This window comes from Plectropomus leopardus, chromosome 4, assembly GCF_008729295.1.
Source record: "Plectropomus leopardus isolate mb chromosome 4, YSFRI_Pleo_2.0, whole genome shotgun sequence".
NCBI classification, from domain to species: Eukaryota; Metazoa; Chordata; class Actinopteri; order Perciformes; family Serranidae; genus Plectropomus; species Plectropomus leopardus.
Window position 1 is genome coordinate 2,004,790 of NC_056466.1, and position 25,572 is coordinate 2,030,361.

The following is a 25,572-nucleotide window of genomic DNA, read 5'->3' on the forward strand; positions in this document are numbered from 1 at the left end:
AGGTCTATTACCATACTTAAGCATCCCCCGTAAAACATTTTTTCCCAATTTAAACTATAGACTTAATAAAGCTTTGCAAGTGTAACAATGTAAGCAAATGTGACTTTACCTTGGTGGTTATAACAACAGACTTCATTAAATCCATACGTTTATTACCAAATCACTTTAATAGCATGGTTGAAAGGAAATTATTGGCTCACATCCAAATTGAATGTGTTTTCCTCAGCACTACTATAAATAACTTGGCACGTGAACGATAATTTGGGTGAGTTATGGCAGTAAAGTTGACTTTGATGCACGTGGAAATATTGTTTTTATCTAGTCAGTCTAAAAAAGAATGTTTATTTTGGACTATTATTGTTATTATTGGTGGTGGTAGTATTGTTACAGTTATTTTATTTTTATTTATCATTATTCACAATAATTTGGATGAGTTACGGAAAAAAATTGACCTTAGAGCACATGAAATATGTTATAATAGTATTAATAACGATAATAATAGATTTGTTTACAATAATTTGGATTAGTTATGGCAGAAAAGCTGAAGTTTTATTGCACGTGGGAGTATTGTTTTTATCCAGTAAGTCTGAAAATAATGCTAATTTTTTTTTTTTAAATTTTATTCTATTTTATTTAATTTGTCATGTATCTGTTTATGATATTTCTTTTTAGATCCTATTTTTCTATATTATTTTATTTTGAATCCATCCTAGAAATTATAATTTTAACGTCCATTTAATGTAACGAGTAACGTAACAAAACAGATCTTACAACCAGAAGTAATGAGATTACATTAGAGGGAGTAACGGATTACTGTCTTGAGCCCACGCGCCGCTGCAGGCAGGTAGACAGGCAGCGTCCCCAGCCGACCCGACTGTCTGAGCCCCACCCACCAGTCCACCCACTCAGCCCACTCTCTCTCACTACTCACCGGGCTGTCCTCTCCCTCGGGTGGTGGAACAACCGAGTCCCTCCTGACCGACACCGTCCAGGCGGGTGCCGCCGGTTCGATCCCGCTGTCTTGTGTGTGTGATAGTACGTCTAGACTCCGGGCAGGTGAGCCCTCCGGGGCCTCCAGGCGCTGCGCACAGTGAATACTAAACAGGATGAGACTGCATTCAGGCACGGCACTGCGCTCCCCGCTCCCTCTCTCTGTCATGCCAAATACTATTAACTCTATAATTCTCCTGTGTCAGATGTATAGCGCCACGCTCTCTGGGCATTTATTGTCACAGCGCCCCCATCCAGATGTTCAGGCTTGTGTGCATACAGTAGAGGCAGATTGTTTTTTTTTCTATTCTCACCCACATTCATCCATGTCCTATTTTATGGGGAAATGGGTGCAAACTGCTAAATAAAACAGCGTGGTGGTAGATGATGTGACAGTTAGTGTGAAATACTATATTGCTTTTCAGTGTAGGTCATGCATTTATCACAGAAATAGGCTGTTATTTGTGAATCGGTGGTGGAAGCATTCTCATCATTTAAATGTAGCAATATTGTTAAAAATATATATACTCAATCACATTAAGGTTGCAGCCAGCATTTTAGAAATACTCAGCCCCCAACACCCACACCACCACTCTCATTTTTTCAATTATTTGTATTTTTCTTTTTTAAGTAAGGGACTGTACTTTATTTATCAGAGTAGGGGGTGGCTGACGTGAAACTTATTTTATTTCATAATTTTATTTTATGGGGGAAAATACATGACCCTCCCTCCATCATAAATAACCGTGTTTCTAAGTTTCTGGCTATAATAGAGGGTGTGATTTTACAGGTTGTTTTTTTTTTTTTTTAACCCTTTGAGACCTTAGTGAATTGGCTTGATCTTCTTTGAAAAAATTGGGCAGAAGGCAATGAGCAATGAAAGAAGAAAATACGCCAAAATTAGCAAGACATAAGTAAAAAGTACAAGAAAATTACCTGAAGATTTTTATAATATTAATAATAGTAACAACAATAATAATAATAATAATGTTACTACTAATAATAGTAATAATAGTAATAATAATAATACATACAGTCCAAATTGATCTCTCTGGACCAGTAAAACCATTGTGTAATAACATATAAATAACAACACCTCAAATGTTTTCTTTTCTTTTAGTGCAAATAGGCAGTCTACATTCCTAAAACATACAAAACAGACGATGAACAGCCTGAGATGTCTTTCTAAAAATAAATGCAATTTCAACAAGATGCCTCAGTTTTTCCACATTTAGTCTGTCTACATCTCTGTGTCATTATATGTGCATTTTTCCATACATTTCACTCCTGTGTAATAATGCTGCCATCACCACACCAAACTGAAATGGAGGAAGAAGCAGACAAAGTTATCCCCACCCTTACAAGCCAGTTACTAATAAAAACAGTTTTGGCAGTGCCTAAGCCATAGGATTCCACCAATGTTGTTTTAACCCTTTGGAACCTGGATCAACATGAGTTTTGTTTATGCCTTTTCAGAGCATTTAAACCTCTGGGACCTGAGAATAGTGGTTTCTTTTGCAATCACTGGAAAAAGGCAATGGACAGCTTGTCGACAAAAAAATGAATCCTGAGGAGATGAGTCATCCAGTTTGCTAGATTGGGCTAGTTTTGACCCGCCATGCCACATCTTTGACACACCTGCTCTATATTTTCATAACTGATGCCGAAAATACGTCATATTTAACACACAATGAGCCTAAAAAGTAGGACTAGTTTGTAGTATTTAAGAGCAATTTCTTCATTGATAAGCTTATAGTAAGGGCTGGCTCAGGCTTGCCTGGAACCAGCCCCTAGTGAGGCTGATATAGGTCTGCCAGGTGTTTACCTAGTGTAGTGTGAACAAGAGGACTTTTACTTTGCTCTAGTAAAATACATTTACATACAGAAAAGAAACAAAATGGTGCATAAAAATTAAATTGAGGGTTACAGTGCTCAAAATTTCCTAACAAAAGTGCCAAAGACCCCTGAACTCCCTTTTTCATATGCTTTTTGTGCATGTTTACTGTTTTGACTCTTGCTGTTTAATATTTCTTTTATATTAATATTTCTTATTTTTCTCACCTCTTGCCTGTCTGCAACTTATTACCATAGTTATGGTATCCAGTTCGGTATAATGGTTTTGTTTTTTTTTATTTTATCTTATTTTTTTATTATATATTTCTATATGTTGTTATGTTTAAAATTTCAGCACCCTGTACACCATGTGCATGTACACCACTCTGAGCTGCATTTTATGTATGAAAAGTGTTGTACAAATTATTTTTATTGTTATTATTATTATTATTGTTATTGTCCTTAAACTGCATCATACAGCCTAAATTCACTTTACAGCTCCTGTCTACAGCCTGAGCTGCTCAGCTCTGACCTGCACCGACCTTCTTTTCTCTGAGGCAGTTTTTATCCTCACATCATAGGTCTGGGGTATTTTGGTTAATCCATAGGCTATGTTTAGCCTTTTCATCTGAATGCATCACCAACTTCAGGCACGGTGAGATTAAATTAGATTATTCATGAAAGCGGCCTGATGTGTTTTCCAGTCTCCTCACATGTTCACTGCGGGGAAACTAGGCCAGCAGTGTGTGTGTGCAGCGGCTGACTGATCGACCCTCTCCCTCTTGTCCTCACGTTACACCGTCTCTGCCGGAGGGGCGGGCAGCGCGATCGCTTTTTTACCCCTCTCTTGGCCGCGCGGGCTTCCGTAGGGACGCTAAAAACATGGCTGCTCACATGCGCTAACGTGAAAGTGAGCTGGAAACACACACCGACGAGGAAACAGTCACCATACAACCCCCCGCTTCGACTTTAAACTAAAACTCGCTGACAAATTTAGGAAAGCAGTGTCCGCCACGAGGGAGGCGCCACCGGTAAATCTGTTTACGTGGATTAGCATAGCTAGCAAACAAGCTAACAATTTAGCAGGTTAGAAGTAGCTTTACGCGTCATTTCTGTTTTGTTTAAAAGTTAAACTTTTCGTTTTGCCACTTTGGTCAAAGTTAAAACAGTTTGGCTTCAATTAATCGACATGTTGACTAACTGTTGTTTTATGGGAAGACGCGAAGCTAAAGCTACAGATCAGATTAGACCTATTTAATCCCTGGTTTGCCTCTATATGCTAGGGACTGTTCGTTATTTATGAGAGGAAAACTGGTGGTGGAAAACAGTGGAGGCATGCCAGATAATGTATGAAGCGCTGGGGCTTATAGGAGGGACATTTAACTTTAAATGGTTGTATTTTTCATTTGGTTTAACCCTTAGAAACCTGTAACGACGACAGCTTTCTAGTGCTGCTTTCAGACGCCGTTCACATGCATTTAAACCTTTGAAACTTGTGCAAATTGGATTGATTTATTTTCAAAACATGGCTAAAAGGTACTGAGCTACTTGGAAAGAAATGTCCCATAAACTACAAGAAATTAGGAAAAGGTGACCAAAAAAATGACCTGAAAATTAATTTTAAAAAAAGAGACAGGCACTATTAGAAGTTAGTAAAAATGTTTTAAAAAAACAGGGAAAATGTCCAGAAATGTATATTTCCATTTGTTGTTATTATTATAATAATATTTATTTATTGTTTTGTTACCTTTTTTAAAGCCCCCCCCCCCCCCCCCCCCCCCCCCCTTTTTTGACCTTTTACTTTTCTTTTTGTTCTAAATTTCATGTAATTTTCTTTTAAGTCATAGCCTGTAACCTCTTTCCATGTTTTTGAAAGAAATCAAGCCAATGTGCTCAGGTTTCAAAGGGTTAACCCCTAGGGCTTACATTAATGTTACACAGACTAGTATTGTTTTGCGCACAAAATGCACTTTTCAAAATTAAGCTTTAAAAAATATCATACAATAATTTTTTTACTGTCATTGAGTTAATATTTTACCAAACAGCAGTCCTAATCATAAATATGAAATTATATTATATTAATTATAGGGTTTATAATATAAACCTTTATTACTTAATTTTTTTATTAATATTATTTTCTGCTTTCATTGTTTTCATTTCATTAGTCTATTTTTAAACATCAGTCCTAATTATAAATTTTATAAAATGTTATATTTTGTCACGATGCCACTATGTTTTAAACCCCCCCCCCCCCCAAAAAACATGAAAGTAACTATTTTCAAAATACTACATGCTAACTAAATTATTATTATTTTTTGATTATTGCGGCCTGGGATATGTCAATTATTAGCAGCAAAATTGATCGTGACAGTGCATCTAGTGGAAATAGCTTGTATTTTCTTCATGTGCCAAATATGGTAAAAATGATGTTATCAGCTAGAAAATAGGAAAAATTGCAAAGTCTAAAGCAAAACTCCAGAATGACATCCAGAAATATAAAACATATGTTATTACAAATGTAGTACAATCTCTAGTGAAAACTATCAGCCTCAGTGTATATTTGTCACAATTCTATGATAATAAAAAAATTGCAAAATTTAAAAATTAAATAAAAAGAAATTAGAAATCCTTGTCAAAAATTTTTGTTTTTTGTGTGGTAAAAAACAAATTGATTACTTTTTTCTTCTTTTTTAAAGTGTGAAATGTGAAACAGTGTTTCAGAAATTCAGTGTCATATGTGTTCTTCATTAGATTTAAAAACAACTGGACAAATTTACTCCAAACATTTTGTAGCATTCAGATGCGTCATCTGTCCTTTTTTTTCAGACCGTGTACCTCTATGCTGGTGCGGACAGCTCGCCTGTTTCCCCGTCATCATCTCCGTCATCTGCACCTTCCCTGCACCCTTTCTGCCAGACAGACTCTTCTGTGGAGATTCGGCAGTGCTGCTGCTGCTGCTGCTGCTGCCAGCAGAGGACTGACATCCATGGAGCTCCTGAAAACTGCCCCAGAGGTTCCCGCCAGCAAGCCTCCTCAAACACCTGCCGCAGAAGATTCGAGCCTGGCACCAACGGACGCAGACAAGGAGCAGACGCCTTCTGTGGGACTGTTGCCCGGGGAGACGGTGGTCAAAGAGGGCAAGGCGTCCATCTTGTTTCCCAGTGCTAATGAGGTGTTTTACAACCCAGTCCAGGAGTTTAACAGAGATCTGACGTAAGCATAAACATCTTTGGTCTTTACCTCGAAGACACATCGGTGCTAAACACATTGAAACCCGGACTGCCGTCACATCAGTTTTCTTTGTGTTCTTGAGCTGTGTTCAGACGCCTTTCACAACTATTTAAACCTCCGAAATGTGAGCAAATTGGTTTGGTGTCTTTCAGAAATATGGAGAAAAAAAGGCAAAAGCAACTTGGCATGAAATGTTAAGCAAATTGCAAAAAGAGATAGTAAAAGAAAATTATCAAACATTTAGGAGAAAATTTCAAGAAACTGTATTTATAATAATAATTATATATTTAGAATTAGGTTACAGAAAAAAAGTATTCATTTACTATTATATATATATTTTTTTTATCTTTTAGGCAATTTTTTTATACACCTTTTGTTGTTACTTTCAGGCAATTTTCTTTTTAATTTCTTGCAAATTTTTGGGTTACTTCTTGTTTAGTTTCACATTTTCATCTCCATATTTTTTGAAAGAAATCAAACTAGTTTTCTCAGGTTGCAAAGGCTTAACACTACAATCACGAGTCTCCTTTAGATCTAAGTAACGCAGTACAGTGAAGATAAATGTCATTTTACATGATTCAATAGTAAATTTCAGTGTATTTATTTTTTATAGAGAAACAAATCTTTGGGAAGTCAACATTTTTCTTTCTGAGAACATGTTAGGTTGTAAAAACAGAGCTCATACCTCTGCCAAGTACAACAATTTATTATTTTATAACGATTTAGTAGAACCGTTAAAAAAAGTTCATAATAAATGCTAAATTTAGTGTAAAAGCAGCAGCCTGTTGAACAGCAATATTCAGTATAAGTGTACTAACATTAGCTTTAGCCACCATAAGCTGGTCAGGTCCATCATGTAAGCCTGAATTTGGCCTGAATGTATTGAATCGAGCAATAGTGTAAAAGTTTCATACTGCTGCTTGGCGGGAGACACCAGGGGGTCCACGATACAATATTATCACGATTCTCAATATTATTGCAGTTTGAAACCTTATGATATATAATGAGTATTTCTAAAGCATACATTGCATTACATTCTGTTTTATTACCTTTCTTTCATCTGCAAATTTTGTCCCTGATAATATTAACGGCGCACAAATGGTTCCTCGCCTCTGAACGGTTGTCTTTGTGATTCTTGTAAATGCCATTAGGAGTAATATGCTAAGGCAGAGGAGCATGATTTTTTATCACAGATTATCTGCCTCATGTTTTACTGTCAAGATTTAGTGACGGTCATAAAAAATAACTTTTTGTCACACTTGCTAAAAAAGTTTCCTACTGGAGCTTAATGTCAGTTTAAAGGTCCTGTGTGAAGATTTAGGGGCATCTAGCGGTGAGGTTGCAGAAGTGAAACTTCTACTGTGATCGAAGTGTGTTTAAGAACTTCAGTGGCCAACGGGAAATCGCAAATGGCCCTATCCAGAGCCAGTGTTTGGTTTGTCCGTTCTGGGCTACTGTAGAAACAACAGGGCAGACTCGTCTAGATCTAAGGTAACGAAAGACACAGCAACTTACTTTTAGGGAATTATGAACTAATGAAAACATAGTTATAGATACTGTATACAATTTAACGGAAAAGATGCCCCAAATCTACAAGCTTGACTTTTAATTCACGATGATATGCACAATGTCATCAGATTTTTGCAGGAAATCCAGACGGAATACATTTTGCATTCACATCGCACAAGAACATAAATGATCAGTGGCCTCATGGTGACGGCATGTGGACCAAAACCCAGCTAATCTTTAAGTATTTATCAAAATCTGTTTCTGAGTTTTTAAAAATATTTCGCAAAGGCAAGGCAGGTTTATTCATATAACACATACATAAAATATTCAAAAGCATCGAGACAAAGTGCAAAAGAAACACATTATAAAAGGACATATAAATGCAGTTAAAAATCCCATTAAAAAATTACCAAAGTATGTACAAAATACAAAAATAAGAGTTACAGTGCAGTGTAAGAAATTAATAAACTATTATAATAAACTACAAAACAGCAGACAAGACTGAACACCCAACAGGGTCGGTGGTAGAAAGCATTTACTGTCAGCAGGAGAAGACATTTTCATTCAGTCTCACATATCATATTTTTGATTCTGCAGCCATATTTTACTCCGCCGGCCCGGCCCTCCCTGATTTGAATTGCATGATCACAGTAGTGTTTTACACATTCACTCCATCACTCACAGCGTGCTGCTCATGCTTTGAATGTTTTATATTAAAACGCAGGGGCACATCTACCCCTCCAACACAAGAGCCTGCACCATAATATTGTGATTTTAAACCAGCGGCAGAGCAGATTAGTGTCTTAAATTTTGTGCAAAATTAAATACAAACTTGTGTTTTGGATGAAAGAAAATGTCATGATTATTTAGCAAGCTCTGTTATTTACCTCATCCTGATATATACAGTACATGTTTATATATAAGAAATTATTTTCTCTCCCTAGATGTGCTGTGATCACAGAGTTTGCCAGAGATCTGCTGGCTCAGCGTGGGGTGAAGGTGCTGGTGCCAGGAGAGAAGGAGCGGATGGTGGTCTCTCTGTCAGAGGAGACGAATGAGGCCGATGCACAGACGGAGGAGAAAAATGGAGCAGAGGAGCCAGCTGTTACTGCAACAGTGGGGGAGAAATGTGAGGTACGTAAGTCATGCATATAGCAATTTTCAGGCCTGGAAAAGTTTTTGAAAACTAAATGTTCTTTTTAGGTGGAATTTTGTTTTATTTGCTTGCTTGTATGATGTGATCAAGGACCGTCGAAATTTGAAAATCCAAGAATATGTTCTGTGTTTTGGTCTCTGGCTGTTATAAAGAGTGTAATTTTGGTGATTTTTAAGGAAACATGAGAGGTGGAGGGCAGGCACATCCAAAAGACTTTTACAGGTGCTGGATCAAAATATAAACCAAGGCAGGAGTCAAACAAAAGATCTGCACACTGTTTTGAAAGATCCCAATAAATTGTAATTGTGTAATGTTTCGATCGAACAGAGATCTTTATCACGCATTTAAAAAAAAAAAAAAGTTGAAAATACATAAGGAAGATCTCTGTTAGATTTTAACATTGCAGTTAAAATTTAGGGCCTGCATGTGTGGAAGGCATGGTTTCTTTAAAAATCACCACCCCCAAAAAGGCCAGATTTTTAAAAATAAAACGTGCCATTTAAAGTTGTAGTTCCCTCTCCCTAAAGTAAAAAAAAACACAGATTCCTCCCGTTTTAAAAAAAAAACAAAAAAACTCGACATGCCTCCCTCTTTTTGCACCACCACCTCCCCTCTAATAAATAACAAACATTCCCTTAGTTATTTTTAAATATTCAGTTCTAATCCTGTTATGATTCATTATTGTTTAACATAATACACTTTTAAAAAAGCTATAGTAATGAAAAATAATCGATTAGAAATATTGGTGGTTGTTTCAGAGTATGAATGGTCTTAAAAATTTGCCTCAGAGTCACGGAAAAGTCATGTAAATTTATTGGTAAAAATGTATATAAACCCTGTTTGTTGGATTTATTTAACAGTGCAATTAAAAATTAGCTAACTAGACATATGATAAACATAAATATGGAGCAAAACTGAAGATTAAAGGAAGTTAAGCCAGGCTGAAAATGAATAAATTATAATTTCCTTGACAAATTCAGCATTGTGAGTCTGTGCGTGTCGTTCTGCAGCTCGGAGCGAGGTACTCACACTGTCGAGGGTTAGTGGTTGGAGTCCCTCTGGGGTTTCCCTTTCTAAAAATACACACACTGATGCCAGCGTGAAGCAGTTTGGATAAGAGCTTCCATCAAATGACTTATGTTAATGTTGCAGCAGGTAATTTCACACTCTGGTGGCCCCAAGTGGTAGAGAGGTTATTAGATCAGTTTTTAAAAGTTTGAAGGATTTCATTATTCTTGAAATAATGCCATTAGATAGCAGTAAAGACGAGTTTTATCGTGTTGTTTAATGATTAGCCATTGTTTATGTGACTATCCGATTTGTTATTTGCTGTTTTAGTTTCAGTTCTCTTAAGTCTGTTAAAGATAAAAACATCCAGCCAGTGATTAGGGGTAAAAACGAATGTCATAGCTGAATATCTACAGCTTCTGAACCGCAAGAGCAACCACCAACAATCAGCTGCTGTTGGAAGCAGCACTGAAGGACTGTCTCTGCGAGCAGCTCTTCCCCTGCTCTCTCAGCCCTGTTAGCACGAGGCAACAGAACGGCAGCAGCGACTGACATCTGGTAGATAGTGAGCACGGAAAGGAGAGGCTGAGCGAGTCAATATGCTGTGCACAAGTCAACAATAAATTAGATTTGACCAGTTTTAATAGTCAAATCCAGTCATCCTGGATCAGCATCACTATTTTTGTGCTGCGTTAAGACGCCTTCACAAGTATTAAACCTTCGAACACTGAGCAAATGGGCTTGTTCTCTTATGAAAATGCAGAAATAAAGGCAATGAGCTACTTGGCAAGAAGCGCTCGGTATATTGCAAAAAAAAAAAAACAATGAAGAAAATTACTTTTAAGGGAAATTTTCCAAACTATATCTTAAATTATGTTAAGTATATATTCAAACATATTTTACATAATTATTTTAAAGAACATTTTCTCCAAGTCATTTTCTTGTGTGTTTGTGCTTTTTTCCTCCTATTTATTTAATTTTTGCAATTTTTGGGGGGTCAAAGTTTTGGGTCAATTCTTTCTAGGTCACTCATTGCCTTCTTCTTGCCTTCAGAATGTGCAGAATTCATGGAGATTGGTTGAATTTGCATTAATTGCTGTGATCGCAACATCCAGGAGGGACTGAATAGTTGAATGTTGCTGTGCATTTAAACGTAGTCAGCGTTGTGTTTACGTGCTGTTTTCGCTGCCCTCGAGTGGCCAAAAATCAGCTCATGCAGCTTTAAGATTGTTCGCTTCGTTTCAGTCTGGTCTGCGCGTGCTGGAAGGTCTGGCGGCGTCCGGTTTGCGCTCGGTGCGTTTCGCGCTGGAAGTCCCGGGCCTACAGAGCGTCACCGCCAACGACTTCTCCACCAAGGCCGCGGCGCTGATCGCCAGGAACGCCCAGTACAACGGAGTGAGCCACCTGCTCCAGGCCAGCTGCAGGGACGCCAGGTACGATTACTCAGCACATTCAGGTTTCTTTGCTGCCGGCTGGTTATTTATCGGCCTCGCTGATCCGTCTGTTCCTCCTCCTCCTCCTCCTCTTGTGTTTATTCATTTCATCTCTCATCTTCATTCCTCTCCACTCTTCACCTCTGACCTCTTGTTCAGTTCATCCTCTGCTCCTCATCTCCTTCATTCATGTGCCTGTGCTTTCTTTCTTTTATCAACTCTTTTGTCCCTTTTCTTTCATTTGCGCCGCTCTGCCTTTTCTTTCTTTGGCCTGCTCGTCTTCATGCCTCTCTTCTTATATCTTCTTCAGTCGTTTCTCCTCTTTCTTCTCTGAACTAATCCACTCTTCTTTTCTAACGGTCCTTGACTCATCTTGTTTCTGCTCCTCTTTTCTCCATCCCTCTCTGTTCCATTTTTAAATTACTTTCCGTGCTCATGGATCTGTCTAATATTTCTTTTCTCTCCTCTCCCTTTTTTTATTTTTTCTGAAGTATGCTGATGTATGAGATGCGAGGGAAGAAGGAGCGTTATGATGTAATCGATCTGGATCCCTACGGGAGCCCTGCTTCCTTCTTGGATGCCGCTGTGCAGGCTGTCAGTGAGGGAGGTGGGTCGTTCACTCCGTCAATAATTCAACCAACTTCTCTGCAAATCTTTCCTCTGTCTCTGGGCCTGCTTGAGTAATTTTGTGGTTTATTGTCATGCTCCAAATAAGAGCGTGATTGTCTGCTATTGTCATCTGTTAAAGTCTGATGTTAAATGCAACATACAGCGCAGAGCTTTATGCAGTCAGGATTTTAAAGGGTCTGGTGTGTTCCTGGCTTAGAACAGAGGAGAACATCCTGTCCCGGAGACTCGCAGTTTGCCCAAATTAAAGACCCCCTCCAATGAAAATAAAGTTTATTATTAATTTTTAACCCACTGAAAACTGAAGCAGTGTCCTTGTGTTGCTTTCAGATGCCTTTCACAAGTATTTTAACCTTTGAATTCAGAGCAAATTGTGATTTTTTTCTAAAACATGGGGGGAAAAGGCAATGAGTGACTTGGTAAAAAATGTTCTGCAAATTGAAAGAAACTAGAAAATTATTTTCAAAAAGCTAAAGAAAACGTTGAGGGGAAAAAGAAAAAAATAGAAAAACCCCAAATTGTCATAATTACATATTTAAAATGATGTTACAGAATTATTGGAAGGCGAGCAGGTAAAAATGAGCTGCAGCTGAAGGTTGGGTGGCGATAAAAGCGGGGGCTAATTTACGTATTTGTAGACTGAAGCATATTGAACTACACAATGGCGTGTGGTTACATCAAAGTTTTTTTAAGGCAAAAGGGATTTTTTATGGAAAAAATGTTTGGTTTTTAGAGTTTTTCTGACGTTTAATCACTTTTGGGAGACATACTTTAAGAAATCAGAAACAATGCAACCTGCTTCCTAAACAGTAGAGAGCATTTAGTCCAGGGTCAGCTGGACTCGCCAACATGTTTCACTGCTTCCTCTATGAAAAAAACTACATAAATGAAAACAAAAGAAAAATGATTACTGAGCAATCAGGTTGATAAATATGGGTGACATATCTGTGTAACAAAACTGGAAACTGTAATAAAAAAAAATCTCATTATATAAGATTGACCTCTGTGGTCTTTATGTATTAGTTTGATTTATTGATGGATTTAAAAAAAAAAAAAGATAAATTACACTTCCTTTCTTTTTAAGATTAAAGCATGAAGCATGCCCATGATTATGTTTCCGTTATACTTTGCTCAATATATACTAATCCACCCCTGAAAGACGTTATTTTACTCCTTTTCTTTTTGGATTCAGTTGACATTCATTTGGTTTCACTCAGTGAGGGAGATGAGCTCAAATCACATTTTATGTTTCACGACTTTTCAAAAAAAATACATTAAATAAAGTTGACAGTTGAGTCAGAAGTAGGTCAGATCGTGTTTGTTTGGTTTTATCCCACTTGGGTCTCAAGATGAATTTGCTTTATGGGACAGCACAATGAATGACGTCCACATTTGACAGCTGATGTGACACCGTCTGAACGGCCCCGATTTAAAGAGCTCCACCCGCCGTGTGGGGCTCAAAACAAACACTAAGAGCTACTTTACTGTATGTGACCGGTGTGTTAAAGGAAGTCTTTTGTATTTTCTTGTCTTCATCTTTGCTGACTCACCGTCTATTTGCTTCTCTCCCTCAGGTCTGTTGTGTGTAACGTGTACAGACATGGCGGTGATGGCAGGAAACAGCGGGGAGACCTGCTACAGCAAATACGGTTCAGTCTCAATCAAAGCTAAATACTGCCATGAGATGGTGAGCGTGCGCGCACACACACACACACACACACACACACACAGAGAAACCACATGCACGTTCATGCACAGACATGTCACTGTGTTTGAATTAAAAATAAATTAATGTCTTGATCTTTTCTGAAACAGTGCGTACAGTATGTGTGCGTGTGTGTGTGTGTGTGTCTTGCAGAAACACAGTAGATGTTGTCATGGATTCTGGCCTCAGGCTACAAGTTGGTGAACAGAGATTTCTGTGTGTGTTTCTTGAATTTCTTATACTTACCAGAAGACTTTTATTCACCCGGGTCGAAAGCACGAGGAAAAACCCTTTAAACTGATGACATTTTGCAGCTTCTGGCGTCTGTTAAAGTTATAATCCTTGAGATTTCGGTCCTTGTTGAGCTGGTGACACCCGTGTTACTGGTGGTATAAGTGAGGGTGGTTTAATACGAGAGGAGTTCTGGGGGCAGCAAACACCTTTTGTGCAGGTAGTTTTTATGCCTCCGATTCAGCAAAAGCCGTGTGTCCATTTGTCCGTCCCTAAGTAGAACACTTCGGGGGAATTTCTTCAAATTTGACGCAAATGTCCACTTGGACTCAATGATGACCTGACTAGATTTTGGTAGTCATAGGTCAAATGTTTCTGTGACCTTGTCTGTCTCTTTCTTGTAACTGCAATATCTCAAAAACACCTTGAGGAAAATTATTTAAATATGGCACAAACGTCCAATCAACCTTGATGAAATTATTTGATATTAGAGGTTAAAGGTCAAGTCACCTAGTCCACCTAGACTCAGTAATGAACTCATTAGATTTTGGTTGTCAAAGGTCACTGTGACCTTGAAACATTCTCATTTTTGTGAATGCAATATCTCAAGAACACCTTGAGAGGATTTCTTCCTTTCTTCACCTGGACCCTAGACTTTCGATCAAAGGTAAAGGTTACTGTGACCTTGTGTCTGTCTCATTTTCGTTAGCGTCCTCAACCCTGTCGCAAACGTCCACTTGGGCTCAGGAAAGGACTGATTAGAATTTGGTGGTCAAAGGTCAAGGTCACGGTGACCTTGTAAAACATATTTTTGTCTGTAATTCAGCAAGTCATATGCTAATTATGACAGAATTTCTCAAAAATATCTAGTAGGATAAAACGATGAAGTGATGACATTTTTTTAATCTTAAAGGTAAAAGATGAACTTCACTGTGACAATATAATATTCTCCAAAAACGCTTTTTTTTGGATGCTTTTCAACGTCGTGTCTCAGGAGGAGAAAGGGAGACATTTTTCCAGATAGTGAATTGATGTGTGTGCAGAGTCCATGTTTTCACAGAGGTGGATATGAAATAAAAGTGCAGCTTGATTGGTTCATGGATGCGTATAGCTGTGAGGCGGTAATTCTAATTTAGACATACAACAGAAGAGAAAGTGATGCTTGTGTTTACAAAACAGCCAAACAAACTCATGTTGTTTTAATAAAGAAGTCGGTCAATAATTGCCCTTTTCATATCATGCCGTGAGCAGTGACGGTCTGATTTTATGCTGTGCACGGTGCGAGGAGTTTTTCACACAACAGCAGGGCAGAGTTAAGTTATTCACCTTGCTGAGGAGTCGGAGGTGTGAAGCCTGTCGCCTGCAGCTCTTCAGCTGCAGCTCACTGTGGCTGTTCCTTCTTGTTTCCTCCCTCCCTGCAAAGTTTAAAATGTTTTAAAAGTTCTGCATGCTTTTTCTTAACAAATAATAGCTTTATGTTAGTACAAGCTGAATGTATTTATGTCTTGCACACACAAATTGTTGTGATAAGCTGGACTTCAGTATGAGAAGAAGGATTCCATTATGAGCGAGACCAGGAGAATATTATCTTTACTCACATGGTTTATGTTTATTTAGTGCTTTAAATTGTGCAAAAAAAAAGATCAGACTTTTCAGACATTTCCCATAATTCAAAAAAGGAATGTGTGTGTTTCTCTTTCGTTTTTACGCCCTGCAGGCTCTCCGTATCATCCTCCACAGTTTGGACCAGAGGGCCGGCGTGTACCAGCGATACATCCAGCCCCTGCTGTCCGTCAGCGTCGACTTCTACATCAGGGTCTTTGTACGAGTCTTCACAGGACAGGTCAAAGTCAAAAATTCAGCCAGGTACACACACACACACACACACACACACACACACACACATGCGCACACACGCGCGCACACACACACACACACACACACACACACACAAAGGATATATGATGAAAGTTGAATGATCCTGAAACTAGGTCACTGCAGCAACAAATACTAAAAACAGAGGCAGCAGCAGAACTCTGTGAGATAAAGAAAATGAAAAATATTAAAAACATGTATAAAATGTAATTGTTATTATTTAGAAGAATTGTGAAGAGAAATGAGAATGAAGAGTGTTGTTACAGTTTAAAAACAGGTTGTACTGTTAGCGTGCCTGACTTTATATGTACATTTCGTAGTCTTCATGCTCACATACACACATGCTCGGTGGTTAAACACACAAACAAAACTATATTTAAATGTTTTTTTCCCCTCTGTGTTGCAGTAAACAGGCTCTGGTGTACAACTGCGTCGGCTGCGGGTCTTTTTACTTACAGAGAATGGGCAGGAGAACAAGCAACGGGAAACAGTAAGATGTCGAAAAACTGAATCTTTGTGCTGTTTTTTATGTGAAATGAAAACTCATCTGCAATAGACTTTGCTTAAAATAAAAATGTGGCCTTTTTGCAGATGGTTTGAGACATCAAGGATAAAACGTTACAGGGAAATATCAACATTTGCTCCTCAGAGTCTAAATTTGATGACTTCTTTTAAACTGCTGCTGCTTTTGCTCCATCAGCATATAGGCAGCTAAGTAACCTAAGAACAGTCTGACAGAATCACTATAGACTCTACTGTAAGAATATTTACATGTATTTCGGCTTTCTTGTTAATAAAGTTGTGAAAGCTGAGTTATGTCAGCGTGTGCAGTAAAGATAAAGCTGCTGTGATTTCAGTATGAAATATTCTGCTGCCACCGGACCTCCAGTTGGACCAGAGTGTGAGCACTGTGGACAGAGACATCAGGTGAAACACACACAACACTCACACATGCACACACACCGTAACACATGATGTAAACTTGGATTGTTGTGTATTTACATTCACACATATACAGCTTGCTTATATGTTCTTTTTTATGGTTTTCTGTAAATTTGTTTTCAGAATTTGAAAGTTTTTAGGTTTCAGCTCTGAAAGCTTGTTGGTATTTATGACTGTGCAAACACACACACACCAGCTGAAGCGTGTGTGTGTCCTCTCTGTAGCTCGGGGGTCCGATCTGGGCGGAGCCCATCCACGACATGGCATTTGTCCAGAAGGTTTTGTCTGCCGTGTCGGGGAACCCGTCCAGATTTGGGACGTCTAAACGCATTGAGGGCATGCTCAGCATGGTGACGGAGGTATTCATTTACCCTTTATGTACGCTCTCCTTATGTCTTTATCTTCTGTTATTGTAATGTGGGTGCGGTTTAATGTTTCAGGTAACTTCACTTTGTGAGAAAAATACATTCAAAAATAAAGTCTGACTTTTCACACTGTGATACGCTGTTTGTTTTAGGAGTTGGAAGATGTGCCTCTTTATTACACTGTGGACAGTCTGAGCAGCACGATACACTGCAATACTCCACCCCTGCTTCAGTTTAGGTAAACACACACACACACACACACACACACACACACGCAAAAACGTATACAGTGTTGTAAACCAATTGTTAACCCTTAGGGACTGTTTGCCACATTTCACAGGCTTTTCATTCTTCAGTTTTTGATAATTTTGGCTATGTTCATCCATAAAGCATAAATTTAGGCAAGATTGTGTGTTTTTGTTTAATCTTGGAATTTCCAGATTTCGCAGCTCCTACAATAAGTGTAAAATATACTGTGTGAACACAGTTGTTACATTTATACTCTTAACTGAAGAAAATGCACCAATCAAACCCATTCAAACTGCATTTTTTTTATCCCACAGCCATCAAAGTATAAAAACACGCATTGTGTTATTTCTGGGCGTCATTTTGGGCTTTTGCCTTTGCATTTGTCATTTTTACTATTTTCTGCCTGATGATGTCATTTTTACCATATTTGGCATATGGAGAAAATACATGCTATAATATTTCCACTAGGTGCTCTGTCACTATCAAAGCATTGACATATCCCAGGCTGTGATAATAAAAAAACCTGCTTAGCATCTGACAATTGATTAATATTTGATATTTGTGATAAGGACTGATATTGGTTAAAAAATTTAACTTAATGAATGCAGAAAATAATATTAATATATAATATTTGAACTTGATTTTGAAAAATGCATTTTGTGCACAGAGCGATATGAGTGTGTGTGATATTAAACAGGCCCTAAGGGTTATTTTTTTTTATATTTAACATGTTAGAAATACTGTTATTGGTTAAATTAAACATTAGCGCAGAACAGAACCACGATATTTTTGGACTGTGGGTTTTTCTAAGTGTAAAAAATGTCTGAAAAAGAAAGAAATCTGGTCTATAAATAAGCTGCATGAATGAATGAGAGGACATGTCCCTCCATGTCTCTGCAGGTCTGCTCTCCTCCATGCTGGTCACAGGGTTTCCCTCTCTCACGCCTGTAAGAACGCCATCAAGACAGACGCTCCTCCTGCAGCCCTCTGGGACATCATGAGATGCTGGGTAAACCGCACTGAAAGTTTTTACCACAAACAGCAACTACGATAGCTATTTTTACAAAGTCTGAACCCTCCAGTCTGAATTTACCGCTGCCAGAGTCCATTCAGTCCATAAAAACATAATCTGAAGCGTCATTTTTACTCACGTGTGTGTTGGATTGGTCGTCGCCACAGGAGAAGGCCAATCCTGTGAAGAGGGAGAAGCTGTCAGAGACGAGCCCCGCCTTCAAGATCCTCTCCACTGAGCCCAGGTGAGACCACAGACTCAGACCAGTTCATCAGGCCCACAGCATCAGAGGAATGGTACTCGCTGAGAATGCATACATGCATCATACGATTTTCTCCTAAAATTACAATTACTTGTGACACCTGTTTTCGTAGCTCAGAAGCCTGCTTCACTGTGAGGGAGGACGCCAACCCTCAGTCCCGTAAACGCCACCTGACCCGCTTCCAGGAGAACCCGCAGGCCTTCTGGGGACCCAAAGCTCGAGCCAAAGCCGGGTGACCAACACAGCCTCCATATTCCCAGGACACACACACACACACACACACACACACACACACACACACACACACACACACACACACACACACACACACACACACACGTACAACAAGCAGACATCATTTTGAGGCAGATCACAGATAAAACACCTTTTTTAATGTGTTAAAACGAGACTGCAGCTGCAATTCTAGAAAATGTCTTAAACTTTGATCACTGCAACTGCAAGCCCCAAATCATAAAATTTGTCTGAAAATGAGAAATAATTAGCAGTAAATGTTTGAAAAGTGATGCACCAAAGCATTACAATTTAGATGTCAAGCTGAAATCACAAAGGAAAATGTATTTCACAGTTTATAGTTATGTACCTGAACACAGATCAAAGCACATCCAAAAGTATGTTCATGGATTTTTAACAGACTAATAGACACCAGAAGTAAACACTTGAACTACTGCTAGTTTGGTATTTTAGAAAATAAAGCTGTGAATTCAGGTTAATTCGCTCCTTGCACATGTTGTTTCTCCATATAATTTTTTTCCTCCTTTACACCTTCATTTTATTCCATTTTACTGCATCTTCTTCTCCTTCCTCGTTCCCTCCATCCCTCTCTAACCTTTTGTTCTCTCCTCTCTCTCCTCCAGTGGCGGTATCGCCGCTGACCTGCAGGACAAGAGGAAGAAGTGCCAGAACAAGAGAAAAAACCACATCACAGACTCCTCTGAGCTCAAGAACTTTCCCTGCAAGAGGTTCAGACAGGTCAGTCCACCTGCAGGCAGCTGCGCACATCACGTCACGTTTATTTTACACAAGTATCCACGAGAAGAATTATCTTCAGCCTCTGAGGGAGAGGAATCTGAAAACGTGCCACAGCGCTGCTCTTCCTAAACATAGCCTGAGAATCCGGATTAGGATCTCTGACGTCTTTATGCCTTTATTTTCTCCTAAATTAACTTATCCTGAAGTTAATTCGCTGCAGTTTACTTTCTGCGTAACAAAAGCTGTTTCCTTGGAAATAACAACCCAGTGTTTTGTTTTATTTGTAGAAAAGCGTTTTTTCCTGGAAAAGTCAAACCTGACTCATTTCTTTCCTCGAACAGCAGTGGAAGACACATGAAGACTTTGTTGCTTCATACCTGAAATGATCCCATCGCTTCTGTGCTGGAGGATAAAACTGTAATGACACCAGACTTCATTCAGTACTTCTGAATTATTCAGAAGTCCTCACTTCCACTCTAGGAAAAAAAAAAAGCCTCTGCCTACAGGGTGCACTGTTCAGAGCCGCTGTAGTCAGTCAGCTGTTGGTTGAATCAACACAGTTTTATGTATCGATGATAAAAAAGTGGAAAGTTGCTTTAAACACACGATATGTAGCAGAACACCATGTTCGTTTCTTTTACCTTTATCACTGTTGCTTCTTATGATGTCGTATTTCCCTGAAAAGTCCCAAACAATGTAAGTTTTTACAAAGACTTGACGAGTTTTAAAGCTGTTGGTTCAGATTTTCTGTCATCCAGATCAGGCGATTTTAGGTGCTATACCATCAGCAACTGGACTTTCAAAAAAACTCAAAAACTGACACTTTACTCTGACTGCAGAATTTTTTTTTGGAACTACTATAGTATGAACTTTAAAAAAATAAAAAAATAAATAATAAAAAATAAAAATGATATACTACTACATTATGACTATTTTTATTTTAAAGATTACATACTATACCATCACATATGATATAAATGTGACACACTACACTGACTGTTTTTTAATTCAGAAATGATCACATACTATACCATGACTTTTGTTTTAAATTAAAAGATTATGGCATACTATACTATGACCTAATGTTTAAAAATCTCTGATTTACTATGCTATGACCTTTTAATTTAAAAAAATGGCATATTGTACTATGACTTTTTTAATTAAAAAAAAAACCTTTTTTAATTTAAAGTATGGCATACTATACTTTGATTTTTTAAATTAAAAAGTATTTTTTAAAATAACGATATGACTTTTTTATAACAGGAAATTATGATATCCTATACCACGTCATTTTTTTAAATAAAAAATGTGACATGCTAAACTATGACTTTTTTTAAAGTAAAAAATGTGACTTATATTATGACTTTTTTCATTAAACATTATGACAATACAAAATACAATATCCAAAATTATGACACACCATGACTTTTTGTATAGAAAAACAGTATGACATTCTTTACTATGACTTTATTAAATAAAACAATTATGACATACTGTACTAAATCTTTTAAAATATAAAATTCAATACCAGCTGCAGCAATGTATAACATGTATTTTTTATGATACAGGGATTATTGCCATTCGTCAGGACTTTTTCTGCATGTTCAGCATTTTATATTTTGTCATAAATTTGGACATTTATGTTATGAGAACAGTAAAAGCAGCCCAGCATCATTTCAGCTCATGTTTTTTATGAAAATATTGGCAGCAAAGTCTCAGAATTACAGACAGAGACATTTTTTAACACTAATTACCCTCTCAAAGTCTTCATTTCCTGGGTGGGAAATGAAACCGTAGAATCGTGCTGGTGAATTAGTCGTCTCCATCAGCTGCTTTGGCAGGAGGCCACTCACTGCTGGTTTTCGGCCAGAGAACTGGAGCGCTTTCACCCTCCGCAGCCAAAATATTCCTTCGGCTATTTGACATAATGTCAACCTGTCTGAGTATTGTTATTTATGTTTTTATTGTGTGTTTTTCAGGGAACATGCACACACGGAGAAAAATGCTGCTACTCCCACGACCCGGAGCCGACCAACGAAGAGAAAATGGAATGACTCTCTTAAGTTAATTTTACGGTTTTTAAAAAAAATAAATTTATTTCTGCAGTTTGCATGGCCCAGTGCAGCCTGGATGAAGTGTGTGTGATGAACTACAATCAGACTGTATTTGGAAAGAGACTAAAAAGCTAAATACTGTCATCACACAAAACATGTTTTATTCAGTTGTAATGCTGGAGCTTTTTTGTTTTAGGATGTTTTGTTATTTGACTGTTTCAGTCCAATAAAGTCCTCACGCTGACTATAACCCTTTGAAACCTGGAGCATCATCACTTTTCTTGGGCTGCTTTCAGACGCCTCACACAAGTATTGATCTTTGAACCCCGAGCAAATTTGTGTGATTTGTTTTTTACAAAACACAGGAAAAAGGCAATGAACTACTTAGAAAAGATCAATGAAAGAGCAAGAAATGAGTAGATGTAGAAAATTGTTTTTTAAATTGAGGGGAAAAATGTACATCAGTGAAAGAAAAAAGGGAAATTGTTAAAATTCTAATAGATATTTGAAATTAGGTATCAGAATTATTATAATTTTTAAGCACTTTCCCCGGATCATTTCTTTGTTTTTTTGGGATCATTTATTCTTTCATTGCATATTTGACCATTTTCCATGTTTTTGAAACAAATAAAGCCAGTTTGCTCAGGTCAGCCCCCTCCTGTTCACACTGTACACTGCACTCAGACATCAGGAGAACTCTATCGTGAAGTACGCGGACGACGCCACCATCATCGGCGGTATTACACAGAGAACAACCTACAGCTCAACATCAGTCAAACCAAGGAGCTGATTGTTGATTTTAGAAAGGAGGCAGACACACACCCCTGTGTACATCAGTGGAGCTGAGGTGGAGCAGGTGAACAGCTGAAGGCTCCTTGGAATTACTATCACTGAGAAAAGCACAGAAAAGGCTCTACCGCCTACAGAAACTTAGGAAGGCTAAATTCCAGAGCAAGATCCTGGTTTACTTCCACAGAGGAGCGATAGAAAGCACACTGACTGCAAACATCATCATGGTTCGTGCACGGCCCAGGACAGGAAGCTCTACAGCGGGTGATTAAAACTGCCCAGAACATCACTGGTTCCCATCGACAGAGCATCAGCGACCTCGGTGAAGTGAGGTGTCTGCACAGAGCCCAAAGGATACTGAAAGACAGCAGCCACAGTCTGTTCACCCTGCTGCCATCTGGATACAGAAGTATCTGCTGCCGAACCACCAGACTGCAGAGCAGCTTCTTTTCCCAGACTGTGAGAGTCCTCAACTAACTCCTTCGACACCAAAAAGATGTTGCAGGATTTAGGATCACCTTCAATTTCATTTCTTCTTAAACCACATTTGAGAAAAATGACAGTAAATCTACCTTGTACCTTAACTGTTTTCTTCTGTTCTTCCTCAGGTAACTTTCATCAGACGGATTTGGTGAGTTTTTTTTTTTTGTTTTTTGTGTGTCACCAGGGTGCTCTTATCAAATCTTAAATGTCTGAAAAACAGACATTTAATAATGCCTTTAATAATGCTTTTACCTGTTTAAATCACCTGATGTTTGTTTTAGAGACGAAAAGACCTCTGCAGATTACTAAACAAATAACCCTGACTGAAATCCGATGGGTAGCAGTTTTAGTTTAGTTTTTCAGCAGTTTTAGTTTCGGCAACATGAAGAAGATTGACTAAAATCTTAATTTTGCACATGTAAAAGTCCTTTTTATTTTTGGCTGCTAGTTAAGTTAACTTAGTTGTAAAATTGGGTATACCTGTCTGGTGTTTAAATGAAACCAGTTAGAACATTTTACCAACTTCAAACTTCAAAACCTTTTATCGATTTTGAGGCGACTTTGGTGGATGTGTAGCTGTAAAAATAACGTACAGATTAACACAAAGTAAGAATGATAAGACTTTATTATCAGCTGCTTGATGATCAGTATAAAATCATGTTCAAACTATATACATATTGGCAGAAATACAAAGGTCACACTTATTGCACAGTCAGGCAGTCAGTACAAGTTGGCACCATTGTTTTTGTGTTTGATTGGAAGAAAATTATTCTAAAAAAGTCAGTTTTAGGGCTAAAAAAAAGTTGCAGGGTCACTTTTGAGGGATGTGGTGCTATTCATGTGTGCAGTACAAAAGGCAGCTTCAGCAAATTCTGTGCATTCTGTCTGAAAAGAGTCATGTGCTGTCCGTCAGTGTCACTAATTGGCAAATAACGGTGCCTTTGTTTCTTTTTGGACGGCCACGAGGAAAACACACTCGCTTTCTTGGTTTTCAGAAATTCAAACTCACAGCAGGCTTTCCAAAAACATCTTCAGATCCGGTTTATATTGTTGTTCCAAGTAGAGCAAACCGGATCTTGACATGTTTGTGGAATCACAGCTCAGGCACGTCTGGCCCCGGGGCTGATTTAGTCTCGTGGGCAGAAATCAAGTCATGAGCGAACAGCCTCCTTTTCTTTAGTAAACAGAAACCCTTTTAAAACTTTCTCGTAAATTTTCTAAGTGGTGTAAAATTGTAAAATTGTCCTCGCTTGATCGAGTCAAACACAAGCGAGAGGCCACGGGAACTTAAATTGATTAAAATCGCATCCCAAATTAGTCGTCAAGGCGAGGTGTCTGATGGCTATCTGAGGCTGACTCTGAGCAGGAAGGTTCGGATCTCCATCGGCCTCAAGGTCACATCCCACACGGAGCGCTCTTGGAAATTCTTCAGCAGGGGCCTCTCTTCTGCAAAACAGACACAGCACGTGAAAAATAACAAAAAGAGACATTATTTCTACGATAGCAAACAGCAAAGTGAAACAAATTAATTCAACCTCTTAGAAAATGAGCCTTGCTGAGCTGCTAAAACACCCCGCAGTTTACTATCAAAGCTCCGAACCACAACAATGCGTTTATGACTCATTATATTTCACCGCCTGCTTGATTGGTCCCTGCAGGGAAATAGTCTTTATCGTTAAGTTGACTGTAATGGAGCAGTGATTACCACCCTGGAAGAATTCAGACGTGTCTTTCTGCGTTCACCCTCCTCTCCTCCATCTACAGCTGAAACTCAACACGACCCTCAGCCAGCAGCCGAGCGCTCCGTCCGTCACCGCAGCGCAGCGGCGGCGGCTTCCTGCCAGAGCGCTGACACACGAGACGCTTTCACCAACATTCGGCTGTCCGGTTGTCATCTTTGGTGAGTCGAGTGCTTTTTTTTTTAACACAGATTCTCCAACAGGGGTTAGAGGTCGAGGTTAGAGCTACAACAAGGTGTCGCACATTTCCTGTAAAGTTTACGCTTTTATTTTATTTTTTAAGGCCTTCTATACCATGATTTTTTTTGACCTACTACACCAGGGTGGGCAAGCCGTGGCTCTGGAGCCACATGCAGCTCGTTAGCCCCTCTCCAGTGGCTCCTGTGTCTCTGACGAAAAATGATGTGGAAATGAATAGCGATCATTCAATTTTATTATTGTTTTAGGCCTAAATTACTCTTGCATTTTTTTCAATTGCAAAAATATGTAGCCTGTACACCAAATATGAAAATGTATTAGCATTTCATAACTAAAATATGCGTCATGTTTCTGTGACCTTGGTGCTTTTTTTGACCGTGGTGGGCGGTCCTGAATCACGAAAGAGAGGCTAACATCGCACAGAGAGATCTGTTCATTTTTACCAGCAACGCTGCAAAGTTCATGTAACAAAAAATAATAAATAGTGCTAAAACACATGAGTGAATGCTCATATGGACCCATAAATAATATTGATGGGCTAATTTTGACTAAATGTGTTGTTTTACCTTCATTTTAAGTATCAAATATGTTTTGTGGCTCTAGACAGATTTTTTATTTTTTTTTGGCCAAAAATTGCTCTTTTTAAAGTAAAGGTTGTTGACCACCGTACTATACTATAATATTTCTCCACTCTTATTTTGACATGCTTTTTACAATTTTTTTTTAATGTACTATACTGTGACTTTGTTGACATGCTTTCACTTTTTTCGACGTACTTCACTATGACTTTGTCTTACGTGATACGCATGACCTTGTGATTGGCTATACTATGTAATTTTTCGTTATACTACATTATAACTTTTTCGACATACTATTCAATGACATATTTAG

General features: G+C 38.4%; 1 protein-coding gene across 3 annotated transcripts in view; it reads left to right on the forward strand.

The window, feature by feature from the left end:
• The window catches only part of trmt1 (tRNA methyltransferase 1), a 36,753-nt gene extending 15,031 nt beyond the window's left edge, over window positions 1–21,722 (forward strand). The window contains exons 1-16 of one of the 3 annotated variants that reach the window (XM_042485108.1): window positions 3,684–3,854; window positions 5,650–6,036; window positions 8,508–8,697; window positions 10,973–11,160; window positions 11,652–11,767; window positions 13,362–13,474; window positions 15,441–15,589; window positions 16,005–16,088; window positions 16,456–16,525; window positions 16,765–16,899; window positions 17,058–17,143; window positions 18,055–18,163; window positions 18,334–18,410; window positions 18,541–18,660; window positions 19,304–19,418; window positions 21,398–21,722. In XM_042485108.1, the coding sequence (XP_042341042.1) occupies window positions 5,663–6,036; window positions 8,508–8,697; window positions 10,973–11,160; window positions 11,652–11,767; window positions 13,362–13,474; window positions 15,441–15,589; window positions 16,005–16,088; window positions 16,456–16,525; window positions 16,765–16,899; window positions 17,058–17,143; window positions 18,055–18,163; window positions 18,334–18,410; window positions 18,541–18,660; window positions 19,304–19,418; window positions 21,398–21,472 (2,001 nt within the window). In that variant the 5' untranslated portion in view covers window positions 3,684–3,854; window positions 5,650–5,662 and the 3' untranslated portion in view covers window positions 21,473–21,722. Of the gene's footprint in view, window positions 1–3,683; window positions 3,855–5,649; window positions 6,037–8,507; window positions 8,698–10,972; window positions 11,161–11,651; window positions 11,768–13,361; window positions 13,475–15,440; window positions 15,590–16,004; window positions 16,089–16,455; window positions 16,526–16,764; window positions 16,900–17,057; window positions 17,144–18,054; window positions 18,164–18,333; window positions 18,411–18,540; window positions 18,721–18,794; window positions 19,261–19,303; window positions 19,419–21,397 lie in introns of those variants that run through there. The other 2 variants (XM_042485109.1, XR_006105789.1) reach the window with 2 other exon arrangements.
• The last annotated feature ends 3,850 nt before the right edge of the window (window positions 21,723–25,572 follow it).